Raw genomic sequence first — 23,721 nt, 5'->3', positions numbered from 1 at the left:
CAGTTCTGAAGAAGGGTCACTGGACCCGAAATGTTAACTCTGATTTCTCACCACAGATGCTGCCAGGCCTGCTGAGCTTTTCCAGCAATTTCTGTTTTTGTTTCTGATCCCCAGCATCCGCAGCTCTTCCAGTTTTTAAATGAAGAATTGAGTTCTGAAGAAGGGTCACTGGATACAAAACCTTAACTTTGCTACCTCTCTCCATGGTACCCAACCCACTGAGTGTTCCCAGCAATTTTGTTTCAGATTGAATGACTATTCATCTCATTTTCTGTCTCTGTGACCTTACAGATAGATATTTTCAATATTTCTACAGCACATTGTAACTCCTACTATACTCCATTTAACCCTGTCAACACACTCCCCTATTTATTTCTCATTGGCTGTTTTCCTGAAGGGTCTTTTTAAAGTGATTCACTGAATATCAAATTGTGTGGGTGATGTCGGGAGGATATTGTTAGGAAGGTCCATGATTCTTATAACTATTTTGAAAACTGGCTCCAGAAATATTCCAGCCATAATACTGAAGATTTATGCTCCAGAACTTGCCTTGTCCTGAGAGAGACTGTTCCAGTCCAGCTACAACACTGACAATCCACCTGACAATGTAGAGAGTTGTCCTGGTATGTCCGGCTATTAGTGGCTAACAATGGGTAGCATGTCATAGCAGGCCATGTGATAACAAGGCCTGGTGTGTCGCGTTGAAGGAAGGAGATGGGAGAAGGTGCCTCAAGCCTTAAAATTATTGAACGCGATATTGGGTCCAGAAAGCTGTAGAGTCCACATGCGGAAAATAAGGAGTTGTTCTTCCAGCTTGCACTGGGGCTTCACTGGAGCACTGTAGCAAGCCTGAGACAGAGATGTTAGCCAGGGATCACGGTGATGTGTTGGTTTGAGCTGTATTTTCCTTTATGCTTTATTTTTTCAATTCTTTTTTGTTTAGTCATTCAGTCTGTTTTGTTTTGGTTGTGGTTGGTTGATGATAAATATGGACTGATGTACTGAGAGACCTCATTCTTCCTCTTCAAATATCACTGGGGGGGTCCAATGTCACCTGAACAGAGAACCAAAGCTTCAATTAATTCCTCACCACAAGGAAAACAGCACAACTGTTTTTGAGATCCATTCGCCTCTACTGTGTCAGTCTAGATTAAGTGCTCAAATGTTGAGACTGCATTTACTGTCCGCAACAGGGGGGCCCACCTGTCAGCTGGAGAGCAAATGAGAGGCTCACAGTGTCTCCCTTAGAGGATTTGACACTGTAAGTGTCAAACAGGCACTTTCCCGGGCAGTTCTGGGTCTTCCTTGTGATCAAGGACCCCGGAGGGGGATGCAGTCCGTCTTGCCAAGAGCAGTTTAAGGTCACCATTACAGAGACCAGCTTTCAATTCCAGATCAATTAGTTGGCTTGAAATTTTGCCAGCTTCTGTGGTAGGATTGGCACCAAAGTTCTCCAGCGTAATAGCTTGGTCTTTGGATTACTGATCCAATAATTTAACCACCGCAGCGCCATCCCTTTCCAGTTTATGCATGGTTTTAGCTGCAGTAAGAGCATGGATGGCTGAGATGTTCAGGGCATTTGAACACAATAATGTAAGAAACAGGAGCAGTAATCAACCATTCGGCCCCTCAAGCCTGCCCTTCCATTCAGTAATACCACTGTGGATTCAGCCCCAAGCCTCAGCTCCTCTCTAAAGACATCACTCATTGCCCTGAACTCTGTGATATTTCAATAGTCTATTGACCTCTTCCTTAAACACATCCAGTGATTGAGGCTCCATAACTCTGTGGGGTAGAGAATTCCAGACACTTACTACTCTCTGAGAGAAATAATTCCTTTGCACCATAGTTTTAAGGTTCACTCACTGGTGGAAATACCTTCTCAACATTCCCCCTATCAAGCTCTGTCAGAGCCTTGTATGTTTCAATGACATCGTCCCTTGTTCTTCTGAACTCTAATGAATAAAGGCCTACCCTGTTATTGCAGTTCTTGATAAGCCAACTCCTTCAACACTGGAATCAACTGACTCTTTTGAACTGCCTCCAATATAAGTAAATCAATTCTTAAATTTAGGAATATAAGTTGTGCATGGTACTCCACAATATTTATGAAGAAGGGTCACTTGACTTGAAATTTAACCCTTCCTTCTCTCCACAGATGCTTCCAGACCTGTTGTGTTTCTCCAGCAACTTCTGTTTGTGTTCCAGCATTTCAGGTGCAACCTCACCAACACTGTGTACGTTTGTCCCTATTTTTAAACGCCGACCCACTAGCAATAAAGGCCAAAAATTCAATTGCTCTTTAACTACTTACTGCACTCATACATTAACCATTTAGGTTACTATTCAGTCACTGTTATGCAACATCAAGATGATGGTGGTGTAGTTCTCCCATGTCAGGGCTCATCTGCTCCAACCACTTTTCTTTTTCTTCCTTTCTTTACGTGCTTATTTTCCTTTACTTTCTTCTTGGTCTAAGCTCAGACAGTGTCAGCGGGGGCGAGGAATGCCAGCATAGACTTGAGTGAGCCCCTACTTACTTTCTGTGGGAAAACCCCAAGACCTGGCATTGAATCTGCAGCTGCTACATTGGTGGAGGCGTCATTGGCGAGGTAGGCCCAGCGGCATAAGATGGCAAATTGATGACTTTGTCATGGGGTGGGTCCAAAACTGGTGGTGGTGAAGTGATGATGGAAGGCCATCACAACAACATCGAGGTGGGCCCAGTGGTGAGAGGTGCGACCCTGACATTGGCAAGAATGGCACAGGCGGTGGCAAGGCGGTGCCGGAGGAGAATTGGCCCAGCAGTGAAAGTTGGCGCCCGAGAGAGTGGCGACTTCGATGTTGGTTGGGTTCAGCGGCAAGGCATTGGAGGAAGGATGATGAGCTGGCTCAGAATGGGTAGACTCTGTTTCAGCTATGTCTCCTTATCTTCATCTTATTCTTAAACTCTTCCAAATGGTGTGGCATTGAGACAGCATTTGAAACCTTTTCACTGTAATTTACTGTTTTGCTCTCTGTAAAACACACATGACAATAAAATCATTCATTATTTCATTCTTCTAGTTTTCATGCACAAGAATATCCAGCTCTCTGTTTGCTGCACGTTTTTTGAGTCTCTCTCTCTCTCTCTCTCTCCGTTCAAATTATACTCTGCCTTATGGTTGTTCCTGCCGATACACGTGATCTTACACTTTCCTTCATTAAACTCGGTATGCCAATTTTTGCCCACTCACTCAACCTATCTGCATACCTTGAAGATTCCTTCATCACAACTTGCCCTCTCACCTATTTTTGTATGTGGATGCACTAAACTGTCTCCATCTCAAAAACATTGATGTAAAAAATAAATAGTTGAGATCCTAGGACTGTAGCTTGCAGAACTGCACAAGTTATGTCTTTCCAACCTGAGAAAGATCCATTAATCCTAACTCTCTATCTCCTGTCTGATAACCAATCCTCAGTCCTTACGTATACATTATCCCTAATACTATGAGCTCTTGTCTTTTATGGGGTCCATCACCAAACTCTTTGACTTTGTGAAGTAAATGTTAGTGTCAGAGTTAAGGGGGTTCCAGGGGAGTATATTTCTCATCAATGACTTGACTGCATATGTATTTTTTTGTTTCTTCCTTTCTCTTTTCAGGGAATACTATATTACCATGGTGACATGGGCAAGCAGCACTAAGCTCGCAGTGAACTGGCTGAACAGAGCCCAGAATGTTTCTATTCTCACTTTATGTGAGGCCACGACTGGCATTTGCACTAAGGTATGGGCACAACTAGTAAGCAGTAATCCAATCTCACCAGGAAATGAAGATGACTATCAACAAGGCTTCTGGCCAATGAGGAGCAGGAAATGGAAGCGCAAGGCCACAGCTGCCCTCCTGGCCTGTGGGGTTCAGGCTCACACCTCCATGAAAGAGAAAGATCCCAAGTTCAATGCTGGTCTGTGCTGTGTTAGCTGTTGTCAGGGTGGGTCACCCACAGGGGCTTCGATGCCCTGGCCTAAAGAAGGATCTAGAATCTGTTTCCCACCACAGATTTCTGTCCATTCTAGTGCTGATGTATTGACCCGAATGTGATCATTGAAAAAAGTAAGACCCAGCTTGCTTAAGATTCCCAACCTGACCAAATAGCTGACTGACACTCACTTGTCAAGTGGCCTTCAGGTTAGAAGTGACCCAGTGACTGGGTTGTCCTGGGCAACCTGAGTTGAATTCTGGGTAGAGTGGGGGAAGGAGGGATATGAATGAAAACTGACTCGAGGCCTTCCATCTTTCCAATTGGAAGGGGCAGAGTGAACCACCAAGTGGGTCTTTCCAGAACATTCTGACTGCTACTACGTTGTTTAAATGGTTGAAAGAAAGGAAGGAAGAATACATTTCCATAGCACCTTTCTCTAAGAGTCGCCATTGTTGATAGATTCTTTGGTCACTTAGTTGGATTCACAAACAAGACTAATAGCTCTCTGTCAAGGTCAATGTTGTTTAATACGTATGTTAAGCTATTTTATAAATCTGACACAAGGACTGTACTTGGCATTGCCAGTAGAGGGTGGGTGAAAGGGCATTAGCTGTCAGGAGCTCACTCTGTTCTCCTAAGAAGCTCTTGATGACAGCAATTTCTGTCCCTGGTTGTTTTTACCCAACTTACTGGCTCTGAGAGTCCTGTTATATCAAAGTTTTTTGGGGCATCCTGTGATGTGGGTTCATGGGAATACCCCTTTGGTATTCAGGAACCCTGCGTGCAAACATTATGGCTGCCCCATCAAATGAGCAATTCTAAGCTTTTGATGTTGGATGTGCAGCTAGAATTCAGCATGAGAAATATTTTCAGCCACTTGATGCTTCAGGTAGAACACAGAAAGATGGAAAGCATCTGATTGCCTCATGTACCATAGAGGAGTGATGTGAGAACCATGGTCTGGTAGACTTCGTTCTTGGTTTTGGGACAAATCCCATGCTTTCTCCAAAGCCTGTGGGTGAACCTGTTGGATCCAACCTTTGCAAAGCGATGGTTAATTCCATCATCTGACCTGGTTTGGCTGGACAGGATACTCCCAGGCAGAGCTAACTGTGACCTTGGGATCTTGTGGCCAGGTGAAAGTTGGGACAAAACAAAACTCCCCTGCTCCTCTTCTAAAAGTTTTCAAGGGCATCTTATATAATTGCCAAGGAAACAGAGGGAGGTCTCATGTTAATGCCTCATCCAAGAGACAGCACATCTGACAGTGCAGCACTCCTTCAGGTCTGCACTGAAGAGTCAACACAGGTCCGTAGAGTGAATCTTATGAAAAAGTACTGAGCTAGTTTGATGGGTTATACTGACAAAAACACCAATTTACTCTTATAGAAACACGAGGATGAAAGTGAAAGCTGGCTCTCCAGGCAGGTAAGAGATAAAGTAACAGGAATGGTGCATTCTTTTCTCTCTCCCTCTGCTTCTATTATCTCGCCAGCTTGTAGAATCATCTGAGATGCTGCAATTTATTGAACAGGGGTACTGTGATGAAGTGAAGCTCATATTGAAAGCTCTCCTAATGACTGACCATAACCTGATGAAGTCCAAAATCGCTCACATCAAACATGATTTCTCGCTCTGACCTAATCCTCCCAGTCCAAAGTGCAGTACCTCTGACAGTGCAGCACTCTCTCAGTATTGCCCTGAATGTAGGATTTTACAAGTAAGTCTCTGAAAGTCTCTTGAACCCACCGCCTCCAGCATGAGACTGTTACTCAGTGAGCTACAGCTGACAATCCAGATAATACACTTCACCACCTCTCTCACAAATGTCACAAAACCCCTTATCAAGATTGCAGTGTCATGGTTCAACATAGCTAGCATTCCAAACTGTAAAAGCTCTTGAACTGCAATAGGGCGGCACGGTGGCGCAGTGGTTAGCACTGCTACCTCACAGCGCCAGAGACTCGGGTTCAATTCCCACCTCAGGCGACTCTCTGTGTGGAATTTGCACATTCTCCCCGTGTCTGTGTGGGTTTCCTCTGGGTGCTCCGGTTTCCTCACACAGTCCCAAAATGTGCAGGTCAGGTGAATTGGCCATGCTAAATTGCCCATAATGTTAGGTGAAGGGGTAAATGTAGAGGAATGGGTCTGGGTGGATTGTGCTTCGGCGGTTCGGTGTGGACTTGTTGGGCCGAAGGGCCTGCTTCCACACTGTAAGTAATCTAATCTGATCAAAAAGTGTAGAGACAGTAATGTGATACATGGACACCACAACACTCCTTACAGTGGTTTCATAGGATCTTTATCTGAAGTACTGTGCTCAGTTCTGACCACCCTGCTATAGGAAGGATATTATTAGATTGAAGAGGGTTAAGAAAAGATTGACAAGGATGTTGCTGGGACCGGAGGGTTTGAGTTATAAGGAAAGGCTGGATAGGCGGGACTTCTTTCACTAGAGTGTTGAGGGTTGACCAGATAGAGGTTTATAAAATCGTGAGGCATATAGATAAGGTGAATGGCAAAGATCTTTTCCCGAGGTGGGGGAGTTCAAGACTAGGGGGCATAATTTTAAGGTGAAAGGAGAAAGATTTAAAATGGACCTAAGGGGCAACTTATTCACACAGAGAATGGTTTCTCTGCGGAATGAACTGCAGAAAAAGTGGTAGCTGCAGATACATTTACAACACGTCACATACATTTGGACAAGTACATGAATAGGAAAGGTTTAGAAGGATGTGGGCCATGTGCAGGCAAATGAGATTAATTTATTTTGGGAAACTTGGTGGGCGTGGATTAGTTAGACCGAAGGGTCTATTTCCATGCTGTATGACTCTATGAGAAGGGTTGGATGTCTCTGCATGGGTCATTGATATTGGCCATGTTACTCAACAGCTGCTTTTGAACTAAGAGAAAGTGAGGACTGCAGATGCTGGAGATCAGAGTCTAGATTAGAGTGGTGCTGGAAAAGCACAGCAGGTCAGTCAGCATCCGAGGAGCAGGAAAATTGATGTTTTGGGCAAAAGCCCTTCATCAGGCTACTTTTGAAGCCTCTTCCAATGAATAGGAACATCTGGAGGGTGATGTAATGACATCCCATCCAATACCTGCACTGTCACTAGATTGTCTTCATCAGAAAGACAGCAGTGTATACAGTGCAGAGCTCCCTCAATACTGTGGCAGAGTCACAGCCTCAATTGCAATTCACATCCTTCTCACCCAGGGGTGAGAGTGATATCACTGACACTGCCAAAGGACTGCTGGACGAGATCTTTTGCCAGCGTGATGGGGTCAGGGGTATGATTGAGTGTCCCCACTATCTTGAATGGGTGGAGGTGCAAAAATACTCAAGAGGTTCAGTACCATCCATGACAAAGCAGTTTGTTTGGCACCTCATCTGCCACCTTCAACATTCACTGCCTTCACGCAGTGGAAGCACTGTGCACCATCTACAAGATACACTGCAGTAACTTGTAACTTATCCATGCTCTTTTGACAGCAAGTTCCAAACCCAGGACATCTGCCATCTAGAGGAACAGGAGTGGCAGATGCCCAGGAGCCTTACCAGCTGCAGGTTTTCCATGCACCATGCTCACCTGGAGCAGTATTGCCATTCTTTCATTGTCGCGGAGTTAAAATCCTTGAAGTTTAGGTGCCCTATACCAACTGGACTGGAGTGAGTGGTTGTAGAAAGCAGCCCACCACCACCTTCTTGACAGCAAATGGAAATGGGCACTAAGTGCTGGAGTAGTCAACAGCACCACATCCCATGAATAAAAAGAAGTCTGATCTAGATGGTTCAGTCACATATTGTCACAATTAGATGGGCTGAGCTATTCACAAAGGTGCACCTCCAGTATTGATTGGTGAGGCTTCCCACGGACAGTGTGCCCTCGGAAAAGCCTTCTCTCTATCAGAAGCCCCCAACCCATTCAGCCGCAGCTTTGAGTGACTACCTCGAACGCTTGGCCATGGGCTGACATGGTGACCATTGACACGGAAAGAAAACAGCAATGCAGAAGCTAGGAAATGTAAATAAACAGCAAGCTACAATGATTGATTGTGCCAAGCATTCAATGAATACAGAAGCTGACTTGACATGACCTATGAGACAAAACTGAATGTTGGATGCTTCAATGGCCTGTTCAGTTCTCTGTCCAATCATCATATCTTGTCAAGTCTGGTCAGGAAATAAACTTGGATCTAACACATTTGAAGTAATAAAACTGAATAGGGTAATAAAATATTTGAAGACTTTGTAATCATGAAAAACCTTTACAACCCCAGACTCTTTTTGTAAAAGTTGTCTGCCAGGACTGAAATAAGCATTCAACTCAGACTTTCAGCCATAGCTGGCATTATTACTAGGTACCAGTATAACTTGGCCTGTTATTAATTGAGTTTTCAAAATCATAGAATCCCTACAGCTTGGAAACAGACCATTTGGCCACCAAGTGCACACTGACTCTCTAAAAAGCAGCCCACCCTGTCCCTGCGACCCTGCAATTCCTTGTCAATTTAACATGGCCAACCCACCTAATCTGCACATCTTTGCCCCATTGGAGAAAACTAGTCACCAGAAAGTGGAATTGAACCCAGATCCCTGGTGCTGTGGGGCAGTAATGCTAACCACTGAGCCACAGCACTGACCTGAGTACGTTAGATGTTTTGCTGCTGACAAGATGAACAGGTACAATCCAGACGTTTTCCCTTGGCTGCAATAGGGGCTTGTTTTCCTGCCACAGAATGGGCTCAGTGGTGAAGGCAATCCGTAGCTCTGACAGCATGATGCATTATCAACAAAGCCAGAAACTCACCTTGTAATGCCTCAAGCCCTGAAGGTCTGTGGTCAGGTCAATAACAGTTAAGTGTTTCTTCGCTCTTTAGAATTTCTTATTTGATGGTGGCAGTGAAGCTGTGTTTGTACAATAGAATGGTTGAATGTAACAGAATAAAGGTCTCCATGTCAGCTAAAGTTCTGTAGGACAGCAGTTCAAGTTTGGGTTAAAGGAACATGTGCACATGTGTGTGCATTCATGTGGAGAACAGGAGCATAAGTAGATAGATACAAAATGCAGCTTTGTTCTTTCACTTTCTTGTTTCTTCTCGTATTATTGGGGCACCAAAGTCAATGTTGTGAGATTTGTTCCCCTAGTAAATTTCTTCAAAGTGCCACGTTAATTTCAAAGCCATACCAGCCTGTTGCCTGTTCTGTTGCTGGGTTGGGTATTTCTCATCGACCTGTTCAGGGATGTTTGAGATATCTCTGGAGTAAGTGGAACTTGAACGGAGGCATACCTGGATCAGAGGTAGGGACACTATGACTGTGCCATAAGAACTATCCCCCTATCAGGTTAGGGTCAGGGTTTTCTTCAGAAATGGAAGATTGTCTGAAGCCCTTGCATTACCCAATAGTGGTTACTGGTGTTAGGATAACCCCATTACATTGGTTCATTTGACAAGTCGCCTTTCTTTCCTTGCTGCATAAGGTCTAAAATATAAACAAACCAGAAAATGAAACATGTCTAAGATGCCAGGAGCTTCCCAATTTCATTTCCTCCTCTCCGCATCCTTGCCATGGGGTGGGTGGGAGGTGAGTGGGGGAGTTGTCACATGATCACTATAATGTTCTATTCAACGTAAATGTACCAATGATATGACAAGGATGTAAAAACAACAACATGGGTGCTTTATTTGCAAGATAAGATAATACACATTAATTGGGAAACTGTTTGCATGTTCACTGTTGCAAACAGTGTCTTTGCATCCTGTCTCATGGGATTTTAAGATGCATCCCTTTAAAGTTATTGTTGTCGAACAGAAAGACCCAGGAATTCAAGTACATAGTTTTTTGAAATTTGCATCACAGGTGGTTAAGAAGGTGTTTAGCACGTTTGCCTTCACTGCTCAGACCATTGAGTAAAGGAGTTGAGACCTCATATTGAGATTGTACAGGATGTTGGTGAGGCCACTGTTGGGGTACTGTACACAGTTCTAGTTGGCCTGCTGTAGGAAGGACTTTGTTAAACTTGAGAGAGGGTACAGAAAAGATTTACAAGGATGTTTCCAGGACTGAAGGGTTTGATTTGTAGCACTTTGCATCTCTCTTGACTGAAGCCATTGAAATAAAAATCAGGGAAGATGTGACCTGGGCTGCTGACTGGGGAGTAGTGTTTGCACTGACACGCAGAGCCAAGATTTACCCTTAAGAGCTGCATGGTTCTTACCACTTATTTTATCATCTTCATTCAAGTTCTGGTCTCCTGCCCATTACTTTCAAATGTAAATGTCGTCCTTTTGAATGGAATAATGCTCTTCCGACTGATGTAACTTTACTGTCCATTATGCTCTACACTGCACCATATTTCTATCCATTTCAGAACGAGGCTCCTTTATTTTCCAAAGACGGAAAGAAGTTTTTTTTCATCCGCCCACTCCCACAGGGAGGCCGAGGGAAGTTCCACCACATTGCCATGTCATCTGCTCAGGTAAGTATTTCAGAGGGATCAGTTAGATTTCTGGGTTTTGTTGTAGTTCAGTTATTCAGATTTTCGGTAAAACAATTTTCTACTGAAAGCTTGGAGTCTAATTTCAATCAATTTCTGACTCTTCAACTAGTAGAACATTCATTAATGTTTGTTAATGTTTTGCACATTTGCCAAACGTTCGTTCCAGACTTGCAAATATTCTGGAAACATAACCATACAGAGATTATTGAAAGTCAAATAAAAGAGATAACATTTCTCTGCAGCTACAAAGATTTTTCTTAGAATATAGTTTGAAAATCCATATTCACTTGACTTCTGCTTTTATTTATCGACTCATTCACGGGATGTGGGCGTCGCTGGCTAGATCAGCGTTTATTATCCATCTCTTATTGCCCAGAGGGCAGTTAAGAGTCAACCACATTGCTATGGGCCTGGAGTTACATGTGGGCCAGATAAGGATGGTAGGTTTCTTTCCCTGAAGGACATTAGTGAACCAGATGGGTCAATCAACAATGCATTTATGGTTAACTTTTGACTCTTAATTCCAGACATGTTTTAATTGAATTCAAGTTCCGCTCTCTGTCATGGTAGGATTCAACCCCAGGACCCCAGATTATTATCTCAGTTGCTGGATTAACAGTCCAGTGATAATGCCATTGGGCTGTTGCCTCCCCTTGACTTCTGTTGGTGTCACACAAACATTTGAATTTCATAAGAGAATAAAGACACTTTTTTTAATTTAAAAGACATTTCAATGAAGCATGACTTTACAGCAAGAATGATCACCCAGTGTTTCCACAACCCTGTCCTAACATTTCCCAAGTCTTCTATTTGAGTCAGTGTCGGGAAATACTGAGTAGAATCCCAGTTAAATCGACCGTTGGAAGAGATTGGCCAAGCCAGCATCCTCAAACAAACTTCTGCTGTACTCTATTTCAGCATAATTATTGTCCCATAGCGATGATGCTAAAACAGCATGTTCTTTATATTGCAGAATGCTTTAAACAGTGCAATATTGAAAATGATCTCTGCAATATTATCATGGTGAATTTACTTCCGTAAGCAAGAAGTGGAGCAGAAGAAGCAAAGAGATTACAAGAGAGATGGTGGCATAGTTGTAATATCACTGTACTGGTCATGCAGTGGCTGATGCTTTTGGGATGTGTATTTAAGCCCCACTGCAGAATTCAATTAATTTATCTGGTATCCACAGTTAGAACATAGAACATAGAAGAATACAGCGCAGTACAGGCCCTTTGGCCCTCGATGTTGCGCCGATCCAAGCCCACCTAACCTATACTAACCCACTATCCTCCATATACCTATCCAATGCCCGCTTAAATGCCCATAAAGAGGGAGAGTCCACCACTGCTACTGGCAGGGCATTCCATGAACTTATGACTCACTGAGTGAAGAACCTACCCCTAACTTCAGTCCTATATCAAGCTATGTCCCCTTGTAATACCCGACTCCATACACGGGAAAAGGTTCACACTGTCAACCCTATATAACCCCCTAATCATCTTGTACACCTCAATCAAGTCACCCCTAAACCTTCTTTTCTCTAATGAAAACAGCCCCAAGTGTCTCAGTCTATCCTCATACGATCTTCCTTCCATACCAGGCAACATCCTGGTAAACCTCCTCTGCACCCGTTCCAGTGCCTCCACATCCTTCCTATAGTATGGCAACCAAAACTGCACACAATATTCCAGATGCAGCCGCACCAGAGTCTTATACAACTGCATCATGACCTCAGGACTCCCGAACTCAATTCCTCTACCAATAAAAGCCAGGATGGCAGCATCTGTGGAGAGAAGAAAAGAGTTATCTCTAACAGACCTGAAACCTTAACTCTTTCTCTCTCTCTCAGGTACTGCCACGATGGAAGTGATGTTCTAATTTCAGTCAAGAATTGTTAAAGCTATCCAGAAGCTAGCTATAAAAATACATTGAGAAAAAGTCAATATTAGGTCAATTTTTAGGTACATTTCATCAAACTAACAAATGTTTTCCTTCACTGAAGGGGCTCTGCTGTAGTGTGTTTCAACTAATTTCTTCTGTGTGGGTTATTTTCACTTAACAGTTGGTCTCAGTAATAGTGACCTTTAAAAGTTGTGAAAAGGCCATCTGCTTTCAATAATAACAGGGAAAGAATCTGCTTCATTTAATACAATCTGGACCCACAACAATGTGATTGACCCCTCTGAAATGGCCAAGCAAGCCATTTTGACTGGGGCAACAAATGCTGACCTGGCTGCTGACACTGATATCCCATGAACCCAGAAGGATTGGCTGTGACTGACTGAGGTGTAAAAATATCCAAAATTCACTTCGATTTTGCTGGCAAAAGCAATTTAGTACTTTTAGTGGCAAAATCTAGTGGTGCCAACTCGGGTTCATCCATTATATGTCTTTAAAGAGGGATTAAATAAAATCTATACTTTCCAAGTGTTATCAATTCTGGCAGTTCAGTAGTTATGATTCTCTCTTCTTCTCTTCCAGGTTAACAATAGTAATGATAATTTACAGTCCATCACCTCTGGTAACTGGGATGTGACACAGATTTTGTCATATGATGAAGTGCATCAAAAGATGTAAGTCTCCAAAAACTATTGAAACAAATGACAGATAATGTGGGACACTTTTTAAAATTTATGGCAAAAGTGTTAAACAGCTGATATGAGAATGGTTTTTGATTGGTGTCAATGGAGTTGAATATGTGTAGTGGTACCACTGTGCCAATATGCCACCCAATGGCGGGAGGCACAGTGGAACAATGGTTAGCACTGTTGTCCCACAGTGCCAGGGACCTAGGTTTGGTTCCAGCCTTGGGTGACTGTCTGTACAGAGTTTCCACATTCTCCCCATGCCCGTGTAAGTTTCCACCAGCTGCTCTGGTTTCCTCCCACAGTCCAAAGATGTGCAGTTCTGGTGGATTGGCCAGGAATGAGCAAATTAGGTGGGTTAGCCATGGCAAACGCCCCATGCAAGTTACAGGGTTGGGGTGAAGTTGTGGGCCTGGGTGGGTCAGTGCAGGCTGAATAGCCTCTGAATAGCCTGCACTGTCAGGATTCTGTGAATATCAAGACCCACATATAACAGGCATGCAATTGATATCCCATTTTATCCTATTTGCAATTACTTGGCTTCTAGAGATTTCAAATTATGCTTGGAACTAAATTACTCAATCTGTGCTGCTTGAGAAGTGAGAGCTTTAGAAACATAGGAACAGGAGTAAGCCATCTGGCTTTTGAGTCTGTTCCTCCATAATACCATAAAATACAGGAGTGGAATTAGGCCATTCAGCCCATCGGGTCTGCTCCACCATTCAATTATGGCTGATATGTTTCTCAAGCCCATTCTCCTGTTTCTCCCCATAACACTTGATCTCTGACTAATCAAGAACCTATCTGTCAATTGATTCAATATGATCATGACTGATCACCTACTCATCACCAAGTTCCCATTTTTGCCACATAACACTTTGATCACTTTAGCCTGAGGAATAATAACTGTCTTTTTTGGTTGACCCAAGTTCCTGCCTCTCAAACTGAATGTTAAATTCTATAATATTATGGTCACTGATCCCTATGGGATCTTTTACCCTGATATTGTTCCTTTCCTGCCACACTCTGGTTATCATTATCCAAATCACTGCCCTATAATGTTACTGGATCCTCTTGTTTTGTAAGCCTACATTTCCCTCTTTGAAAGGCTACCTCTCCACCTCAAATAGTTTAAAGCCCACTTTCCACAGAACTAATTGTTCAGTTCACCAGGTCCAAGTGAAGTCCATCCCATCAGATCAGCTCCCTTCAACCCCTCCACAGAAGCCACTGCCCCACCGGTTGAAACCCATTCCACCCACGCCAATCTTTGAGCTATGCATTTAACTCCTTGACCTTATGCCAGTTTGTCCTTGGATCAGGTGGTAATCTGGAGATTGTAGCCTAGGATGTTCAGCCGTGTAATTTAACTCCTAACTGTTCAGTATGTTTCAGCAGAATCGCCTTTCTAGTCCTGTCAGTGTCAATGTAATGTCGACAATTGGCTCCCTCTCCTATCACTCTAAGTTCTTCTCCAGCCTCAAGGATATTTCCTTACTCCTGACATTGGACACAGATCACAGCCTTTGGGACTGTCACTCACAGTTATGGAGAACAGTGTCTATCCCATAGTTATATCATCACCTACCACAATTACATCCCCATTTCCTATCCACCACTTGGTACCATGGTTAGTTTGCTCATTGTCCCAGCAGTCAATGCCCTTGTTAACACAGCTTGCAAGAACATTGTACTGGTATCACTGTGCCAACATGCCATCCAATGGTGGGAAGCAGTCGAACAGTGCCTCACAGTGTAGGGACCTAGGTTTGGTTCCAGCCTTGGGTGACTGTCTATGGACAATTGCAGGGGCTGAGGCTCCTCAACTATAACCCTCTGGTTCCTTATCCTTACCTCACCTTCAGCCATACCTTCCCCTCCCTTCTCAAACACCCCAAGTTTGAATTACATAGATTGAGGAGTGTGAGCAAACTATCCAGGAACCTTTTATCTTCTTCAGTGTGGTGCAGTGTCAGCAGCTCAGACTCCAGCTCCTGAATTTGGATCTGAACTTCCTTGAGCTGCATTTACTGACGTTGTGTTTGTTCTAGATCGCATTGGTGTCCGGCAGCTTCCTCGTGTTGCAGCAGCAACACATTACCTGTCCTGCCATCGCTGCATTTAACTCAAATTAATTACTTAAGAATCCTTCCTCTTTACATTTTATTGTAATGATATTTTATTTTAATTACAAATAACCACTTGTATCAATCTATGTTTAACCAGCTACTTTTCAGTAATGAGAGATGTAAAACACAGGAGACCTAAACACAACCTGAAAACCTTACCTTTACATTGAAGGATGTATTCACCAGTCAAACTCATCAAATAGCCATATTTCCCTGTACTCACATCTTGCTATAGTTTCTGACATTACTCTGCCACTGATCTCACTTCAATCTATGTTTAACCAGCTACTTTTCAGTAATGAGAGATGTAAAACACAGAAGACCTAAACACAACCTGAAAACCTTACCTTTACATTGAAGGATGTATTCACCAAACTCATCAAATAGCCATATTTCCCTGTACTCACATCTTGCTATAGTTTCTGACATTACTCTGCCACTGATCTCACTCCAGGTTGGCTTCCCGATCCATACTTTTTAAGATCCCATTTAGTGCTTTGACTATTTCGTATTTTAAGAATGCTGTTAATGTTCTCTACTGTGAAGGCTGGGGTAAAGAATTTATTCAACTCCTCTGTAACGTCTTGGTTCCCCAGCATAATTTCCCTTATCACATTTTCTTCAGTAGCTAAGTGGCCCTCACAAAGATTGAAGGAAAGGGGACACCTGACAGAAATCTGATTTGAAAGCAATAAATGTTTTATATCTACAATGATTGAGTTGCTATCTCAAAGGCAACATGTTGGCCCTGTGGCCCGGTGGTTAGCACTGCTGTCTCTCAGCCCTAGGGACCTGGGTTCAATCCCAGCCTTAGGTGACTGTGTGGAGTTTGCATGTTCATCCTGTGTCTCTGTGGGCTTCCTCTGGGTGCTCTGGTTTCCTCCAACAATCCAAAAATGAGCAGGTTAGGTGAATTGGCCATGCTAAATTGCTCATTGTTTTCAGAGATGTGCAGGTTAGGTGCATTATGCAGAGTAATAGGGTAGGGGACTGGATCTGGGTGTGATACTCTTTGGAGGGTTGGTGTCGACTTGTTGGGCTAAAAGGTCTATTTCCACACTGTAGGGGTTCTAAGACAGAGAGAGGTTAATGTCTCTGACGTTTATGTTATCCTCTTAAAGAGATTCAACATCCAAAACATGACTTGTCTCTCTTTATGAAATATCACACAGCTCTGGACAGTGCTTTATATACTTCTGCTCCCTACTGCATCCTCCACACACCTCTTTACTACATTGCTCTCAGCTACAATCACTCATTTTAATTTATTTTATTCAGGAGATGTGTGTGTCATAAGCTGGCCAGCATTTATTGCTCATCCCTAATTGTCCAGAGGGCAGTTCAGAGAGAACCACATTGCTGTAGGTCTGGAGTCACAATGTAGCCACAATATAGGGAAGGATGGCAGTTTTTGTTTTGCCTAAAGGGGCATTAATTACCCAGATGGGTTTTTCCTCACAATCAACAATGTCAATTCATGGTCATTAGTGGATTCTTAATTGGAGACATTTATTGAATCTAAATTTCATCATCTGCCATAACAAGATTCAAACCCAGATCACTGGATCACTGGATTAACAGGTGAGTGATAAGACCCTAGGCCAGTGAAGGAATGGTGACATATTACCAAGTCAGGATGATGAATGGCTTGCGATGGTGTAGCCTTGTTGAGCTCCTCTCCACACCACCTCCCTACTGTACCCTCTACAGCATCCTTCTCCACTCTTACAATGTCTCCACTGGATATTGTGATATATATCACTGTGTTCCCACAGTATACATAGCACACATTTACCCCTCCATTCAACTGAGGTTCTAATAATCCAATTCTTATCCTCTATTTACTGACGTATGTACTGCAGATCCTTTGCAAGGACTGAGTGGCCACAGGCTAGAATTAATATTAGATTCTGAATAGAGGATCTGGACCGTGTAGCTACAAGCCAATTTAGATGAAGCAGAATTGATTGCCTTTCAAGTTTACAAATTCTTTACACAGTAGTTCTTTCACTTGGCAAGTCTGGATAACACAGGAGGTTACCAAACCCATGTAGAACTGCTCCTGAGCGGCAGCGTATAAATCTTAGTTTCAGTTAACCTACATATGTGCAACTCTGTCATGCAAGAAAACCATTAAAATTTCAGTGTCTCCTTTCTGACTCCTTTATAGCTCCATGCTGAAGCTGACAATGAAATGAAAGGCATAATTTAATCTCTGTAATTATACCTGTCTGTTCACTTTGTTCTTTACTTGGAACGTTAGGCAGGCGGTAGTGATAAAATGACTTATTGCCGCAATGCGCAGTGTTTCCCAGAGCATTGTCAAGAGTGGGACAGTATAAGTTGACATTCAGGACATTACTGAATGCATATCATCCAAAGGCAACCTCTTAGAGTCATGGAGATGTACAGCACAGAAATAGACATTTCGCTCCAACTCGTCCATGCCGATCAGAAATCCTCAATAAATCTAGTCCCATTTGCCAGCATTTGGCCCATATCCCTCTGAACTCTTCCTTTCATTTACCAATCCAGGTGCATTTTAAATGTTGTAATTGTACCAGCCTCCACCACTCCCATACATGCACCACCCTCTGTGTGGAAAAAGTTTCCCCTTAGATCTCTTAGAAATATTTCCCCTCTCACCTTAAACCTATACCTCCAGGTTTGGACTCCCCCACCCCAGGGAAAAGACCTTGTCTATTTACCCTATCCATCCCCCTCTTGTGGACAGTCAGGTCCTGTTTCAATTTGTAGCATGTCTAGTTTAAATCCAGCCTGGTCCAGAGCCCCATAACGTGAACCTATGTAATGTGTGTACACAGAGCTTGTCAATGTGAGGGAGCACTGAATTTTCAGAGACACTATTGTTCACAGGAGATGTTTGTCAGAGGCCCTGGCTGCCCTTTCAAAGGGACACAGTGGCATTATCTGAAGAAGAACAGAGTAGATGGCATAGTGACAAAGGGCAGCACAGTGGCTCAGTGATTACCACTGTTGCCACACAGTGATAGGGACCCCAGTTTGATTCCACCCTTGGGCTGTGTGGAGCTTGCATGTTCTCCCTGTCTCCGTGTGGGTCCCCTCCAGGTGCTCCAGTTTCCTCCCACAGTCCAAAGATTGGCTGTGCTTAAATTGCCCAGGAATGTGCAAGCTAGCTGGATTGGCCATGGGAAAAGCAGGGATACAGTAGGGGAGATACTCTTCAGAGGTTCACAGTGGATTTTATAGGCTGTATGACCTGCTTTCACACTTCCAGGGATTCTACGACCATTCCCTGATAAATGTTAGAGCCAGGCCTATCAGGAATGATGTCAGGAAATATTTTGTTGTTCAGAGGTGCCATCTTTAGCAAATGGTAGTTGTCCATTTTAAATCTGAATGAGTTTTTGGATAACTGAAGATCCTGAGCAAAGATGGGTGCTTGGTTACAGATGGTGGAATAGGTTTGAGGGGCTGAATGGCCTATAGCCCTCTAGTTGATGACCAGAGGACTCAGATTTGAAGCAATTGTCTAAAGAACCAAAAAGAGGTGAGGGCAACTTTTTTCTTGCGGTGAATTGTTAAGAAACCCACTGCCTGTTAAGGGTGGCAGAAACAGTTACAATAATAAGAGATTTGGATAAATTCTTGAAGGGGAAATACTTGCAGAGTTTTCAGGAAAACGTTGGGATGTGGCAGTAATTTGAATATTTCCCCTTCAAAGAGCTGACATTGGCATAGGGATTAGAATAACCTTATTCTGTGCCATAGGATTCGATGAGGAATTTTCAGGCCATGTATATATAAGACAGGGATGCCAGAATTGTCCTCTGAGGAAAGGTTGGTTCGACTTGGCCTGTACTCATTAGAATTCAAAAGGATGGGAGGGGATCTGATTGAAATGAGAAGCATTCTCGCAGGGTTGGACAAACTAAGTGCGGGGAGGAGATTTTGCCTGGTTAGGGAGTCTCGGAGTATACTAGCTAGGCCATTCAGGACAGAGATGAGGAAACATTTCTTCAATCAGAGGGCAGTGAATTCTCTATCTTAGCAATTCTCTACCGTAGAAGGCCGTGGAATCCAAGTCACTGAATATATCAAGAAAGAGAGAGATCAAATAGAAAACTAGCACGCAGGTGCAGCAGGTTAGCAGGAAGGCTCATAGTGTTGCCCCTTATATCAAGGGGGGTGGAGCATAAGAGTAGGGAAGTCTTACTGCAACTGTACAAGTAGGTGATGAGACCATATCTGTGAGTAGTATCAGTCCCCTTATTTAAGAAAAGATATCAAAGAAGTTCAGAGAAGATTCACTAAGATGATCCCCAAGTATAGACGATTGTCATTTGAGCAAAGGCTAAACAGGTTGAGGACTCATCGGGGGTTATAGAAGAGTAAGAAGTAATCTCACTGAAACACATAAGATTACTAAAGTGAGTGACAGGTAAATGCTGAGAAGATGTAATGGAATAGGCGAGGACTAGGGGACTTAAATTGACACCCCTTTGTTGTGAAAATGAGGATTGCAGATGCTGGCGATCAGAGTCTAGATTAGAGTGGTGCTGGAAAAGCACAGTAGTTCAGGCAGCATCCGAGGAGCAGGAAAATCAACATTTCAGGCAAAATCCCTTCATCAGGAATGAGGCAAGGAACCTCCGGGATGGAGAGATAAATGGGAGGGGGGTGGCACTGGGAGAAAGTAGCTAAAGTGCGATAAGTGGATGGAGTGGGGATGAAGGTGTTAGGTCAGAGAGGAGGGTGGAACGAACAGGTGGGAAGGAAGATTGACCGGGTGGGACAGATCGTGAGGACGGTGCTGAGCTGGCAGGTTGGAACCGGGGTAAGGTGGGGGGAGGGGAAATGAGGAAACTGGTGAAGTCCACATTGATGCCCTGAGGTTGACGTGTGTCGAGGCGGAAGATGAGGCGTTCTTCCTCCAGGCGTCGGGTGGTGAGGGAGTAGTGTAGGAGGAGGCCCAAGACCTGCATGTCCTCGACTGAGTGAGAGGGGGAGTTGAAATGTTCGGCCATGGGGGAGTGGGGTTCATTGGTGCGGGTGTCCCGGAGGTGTTCCCTCAAGCGCTCTGGGAGAAGGCGTCTGGCCTCTCCAATGTCGAGGAGACCGAATCGGGAGCAACAGTAGTTGACATTGGTGGATGTGCAGGTGAAACTTTGATGGATGTGGAAGGCTCCTTTGGGGCCTTGGATGGTGGTGAGGGGGGAGGACTGGGCACAGGTTTTGCAATTCCTGCGGTGGCAGGGAAGGTGCCAGGAGGGGAGGGTGGGTTGTTGGGGGACGTGGACCTGACCGGGTAGTCACGGATCCATGTGGAGGTGGCGGAGATGTCGGCGGATGATGCGGTTTATGCGGAGGTTGATGGGGTGGAAGGTGAGGACCAGGGGGGTTCTGTCCTTGTTGCGGTTGGAGGGGTAGGGTTTGAGGCTGGAGGTGCGGGACGTGGGTGAGATGCATTGGAGGGCATTTTCAACCACATGGGAAGGCAAATTCGGTCTTTAAAGAAGGAGCCATCAGGTGTTGGGAACTGGTCCTCCTGGGAGCAGATGTGGCAGAGGCAGAGGAATTGGGAATATAGGAAAACATTTTTGCAGGAGGCAGGGTGGGAAAAGGTATAATCCAGGTAGCTGTGGAAGTTAGTGCGTTTGTAAAAAATGTCAGTGTTAAGTCGGTTGTCATTGATGGAGAGGTCCAGGAAAGGGAGGGAGGTATCAGAGATGGTCCAGGTGAATTTAAATTCGGGTTGGAATGTGTTGGTGAAGTTGATGAACTGCTCAACCTCCTCACGGGAGCATGAGGTGGAGCCGATGCAGTCACCAATGTAGCGGAGGAAGAGGTGGGCAGTGGTGCTGATGTAATTCTGGACGATGCACTGTTCTACGTACCCAACAAAGAGACAGGTATAGCTGGGGCCCATATGGGTGCCCATGGGTGCCCCTTTTGTTTGGAGGAAGTGGGAGGATTCGAATGAGAAATTGTTAAGGGTGAGGACGAGTTCAGCCAAACAAATGAGAGTGTCAGTGGAAGGGTACTTGGTTGGGATGTCAGGAGAGGAAGAAAATGAGGGCCTGGAGGAAGAACGCCTCATCTTCCACCTCGGAACAGTTCAACCTCATGGCATGAATGTGGACTTCACCAGTTTCCTCATTTTCCCTCCCCCCACCTTACCCCAGTTCCAACCTTCCAGCTCAGCGCCATCCTCATGACCTGTCCTACCTGCCAATCTTCCTTCCCACCTATCTGCTCCACCCCCATTCACCTATTGTACTCTTGGCTACCTTCTCCCCAACCCCAACCCCCTCCACCCTGGAGGCTCCCTACCTCATTCCTGATGAAGTGCTTTTGCCCGAAACATCGATTTTCCTGCTCCTCAGATGCTGCCTGACCTGCTGTGCTTTTCCAGCACCACTCTAATCTTGACCCCTTTGTTGTGAGTCAAGAGTGTGGTGCTGGAAAAGCACAGCCAGTCATTGCATCCAAGGAGAGTCGACGTTTCGGGCATAACCATTCCTGATGAAGTGCTTATGCCCGCAAGGTCAACTCTCCTGCTCCTTGGATGCTGCCTGACCTGCTGTGCTTTTCCAGCACCACACTCTTGACTCTGATCTCTAGCATCTGCAATCCTCACTTTGTTGTGAGACTAAGATTAATCTGAGGAGGAAATTCTTCTCTCAGAACATTGTGAATCTTTGGAATTCCTTGCCACAGGGAGCTGGTGGGGCAGAGTCCTTGTATATTTTTAAGGCTATGGTAGTTAGATGCTTGATCAGTCTGGGAATTAAGAGTTACAGGGAAGGGGTTGGAAAGTGGACTTGAAGAGTGTTGGAACAACTGTAATTATACAGAATGGAGCAGGCTCCGAGAGCTAAAGGGTCCACTGCTGCTCTTACACCTTATGGTCTTTATAATTTTTTGGATTTTAAAGGTATCAACAGGCATCGGGTGAAAATGGGAATAAATCATTCAGGCATGTGATCAGCATGATCATCTGCTCCTAGTTTCTATGTTTCTATGCTCATCGCATCATGATATCCTAAAACAGTTATCAGGCAAAAAAGACCAAGGAACTGCGGATGTTGGAAATCATAAATAAACACAGAAATCACAGAACTTTGAGTCCAGTGACCATTCTCCAGAACGTTCAGGCGATTAAGTAGTTTTGATGCATTATCACTGTAATAATGTAGGAAACACAATAGCCCATCTGCATTCAGCATGCTTCCCCACACAACATAGAGATAATAACTGGTTAATTTGTTTTCAGTCATGTTAGCTGGTATTGTCCCAGACATTGAGAGAATCTGCCTTAATAATGTCTTGGAATATTTTAAGTCCTCCTGAAAGACTAGCGTATATTATAGTTGTATGCATGGCTATGGAAAAGGCAACCACTCAATGAATGTCTTCCTTTGTCCACAGTTACTTTCTAAGCACAGAAGACTCCCCTTTGCGCCGACAATTGTACAGGTAAGTGCCCACTTCACTTATTTCGCTGGCTGGGCAAACATATTATTGCCTGTTTATCATTTCCATCGAGAAGGTGGTGGTGAGCAATACTCCCTCGAAGATGCTTGCACCCATAACCACTGCAAAGTCTGTGCAGAAGAGAAACAGTTAGTGCGAATCTTGGTGTTGAGGGTGAGTTGCTGTTTGCGGGTGGGTTTGTGTGCATGTGCATGCATGTGTGTGCAGGTTTACATGTGTAATGGACATCACATTCCAAAATGCCAAGTCTTGTTGCAAAATGTACATCACAGAAGGAAATAAAGCCAGTCATTCCCCACTTATTTGTCAGAACAAGACTTCAGAATTAAAAATCTTTCTGCAGAGATTAAGTTGATGGTACATACAGAGGCCAGGAGTAGATGAGCACTGAGCAAGGGTTGTAGGCCTGGAAGAGATTCCAAAGCTCAGGAAAACAATGCCAGGGATTTTTGTTTGAGCTAAGCGATTCACTCATCTACATCTGCCATGAAGCACACCATGTTACCATATTGAGGGCCAGGATTTCTATCCATGACAGCTCAAGCAGTCAGTTTCTGGACAGCACCCAACACATCAAAGAAGCCTAACAGAGATTCAGAGAGGATTTACAAGGATGTTGCCAGGTTTAGAGGGTTTGAGCTATAGGGAGAGGCTGTTTTCCCTGGAGCGCCAGAGGCAGAGGGGTGACATTTTAGAGGTTTATAAAATCATGAGGGGTATGGATAGGATAAATTGACAAGATATTTTCCCTGGAGTGGGAGAGTCCAGAACTAGAGGGCATAGGTTTAGGGTAAGCGGGGAAAGATACAAAAGGGATCTAAGGGGCAACTTTATCACTCAGAGGGTGGTGTGTGTATGAAACAAGCTGCCAGAGGAAGTGGTGGAGGCTGGTATAACTTAAACATTTAAAAGGCATCTGGATGGGTATATGTATATGAAGGGTTTAGAGGGATATGGGCCAAATACGGGGAAATGGGACGAGATTTATATAGGCTATCTGGTCGGCATGGATGAGTTGGACTGTAGGGCCTGTTTCCATGCTGTACATCTCTA

At 44.2% G+C, this 23,721-nt stretch overlaps 1 protein-coding gene across 6 annotated transcripts in view; it reads left to right on the top strand.

Moving 5' to 3' along the window:
* dpp6a (dipeptidyl-peptidase 6a) overlaps nucleotides 1–23,721 on the top strand; it is a 1,472,261-nt gene that overhangs the window by 1,327,389 nt on the left and 121,151 nt on the right. For all 6 annotated transcript variants that reach the window (XM_043690726.1, XM_043690728.1, XM_043690729.1 and 3 more), the window contains exons 11-15: nucleotides 3,647–3,770; nucleotides 5,356–5,394; nucleotides 10,344–10,451; nucleotides 12,957–13,048; nucleotides 22,603–22,650. In XM_043690726.1, the coding sequence (XP_043546661.1) occupies nucleotides 3,647–3,770; nucleotides 5,356–5,394; nucleotides 10,344–10,451; nucleotides 12,957–13,048; nucleotides 22,603–22,650 (411 nt within the window). The remainder of the gene's footprint in view (nucleotides 1–3,646; nucleotides 3,771–5,355; nucleotides 5,395–10,343; nucleotides 10,452–12,956; nucleotides 13,049–22,602; nucleotides 22,651–23,721) is intronic.

The sequence above is a fragment of the Chiloscyllium plagiosum genome, chromosome 5, assembly GCF_004010195.1.
Source record: "Chiloscyllium plagiosum isolate BGI_BamShark_2017 chromosome 5, ASM401019v2, whole genome shotgun sequence".
In the NCBI taxonomy this organism is placed as follows: Eukaryota; Metazoa; Chordata; class Chondrichthyes; order Orectolobiformes; family Hemiscylliidae; genus Chiloscyllium; species Chiloscyllium plagiosum.
The sequence above is the reverse complement of the archived record's forward strand: the minus strand, read 5'-3'. Positions and strand labels throughout refer to the sequence as shown.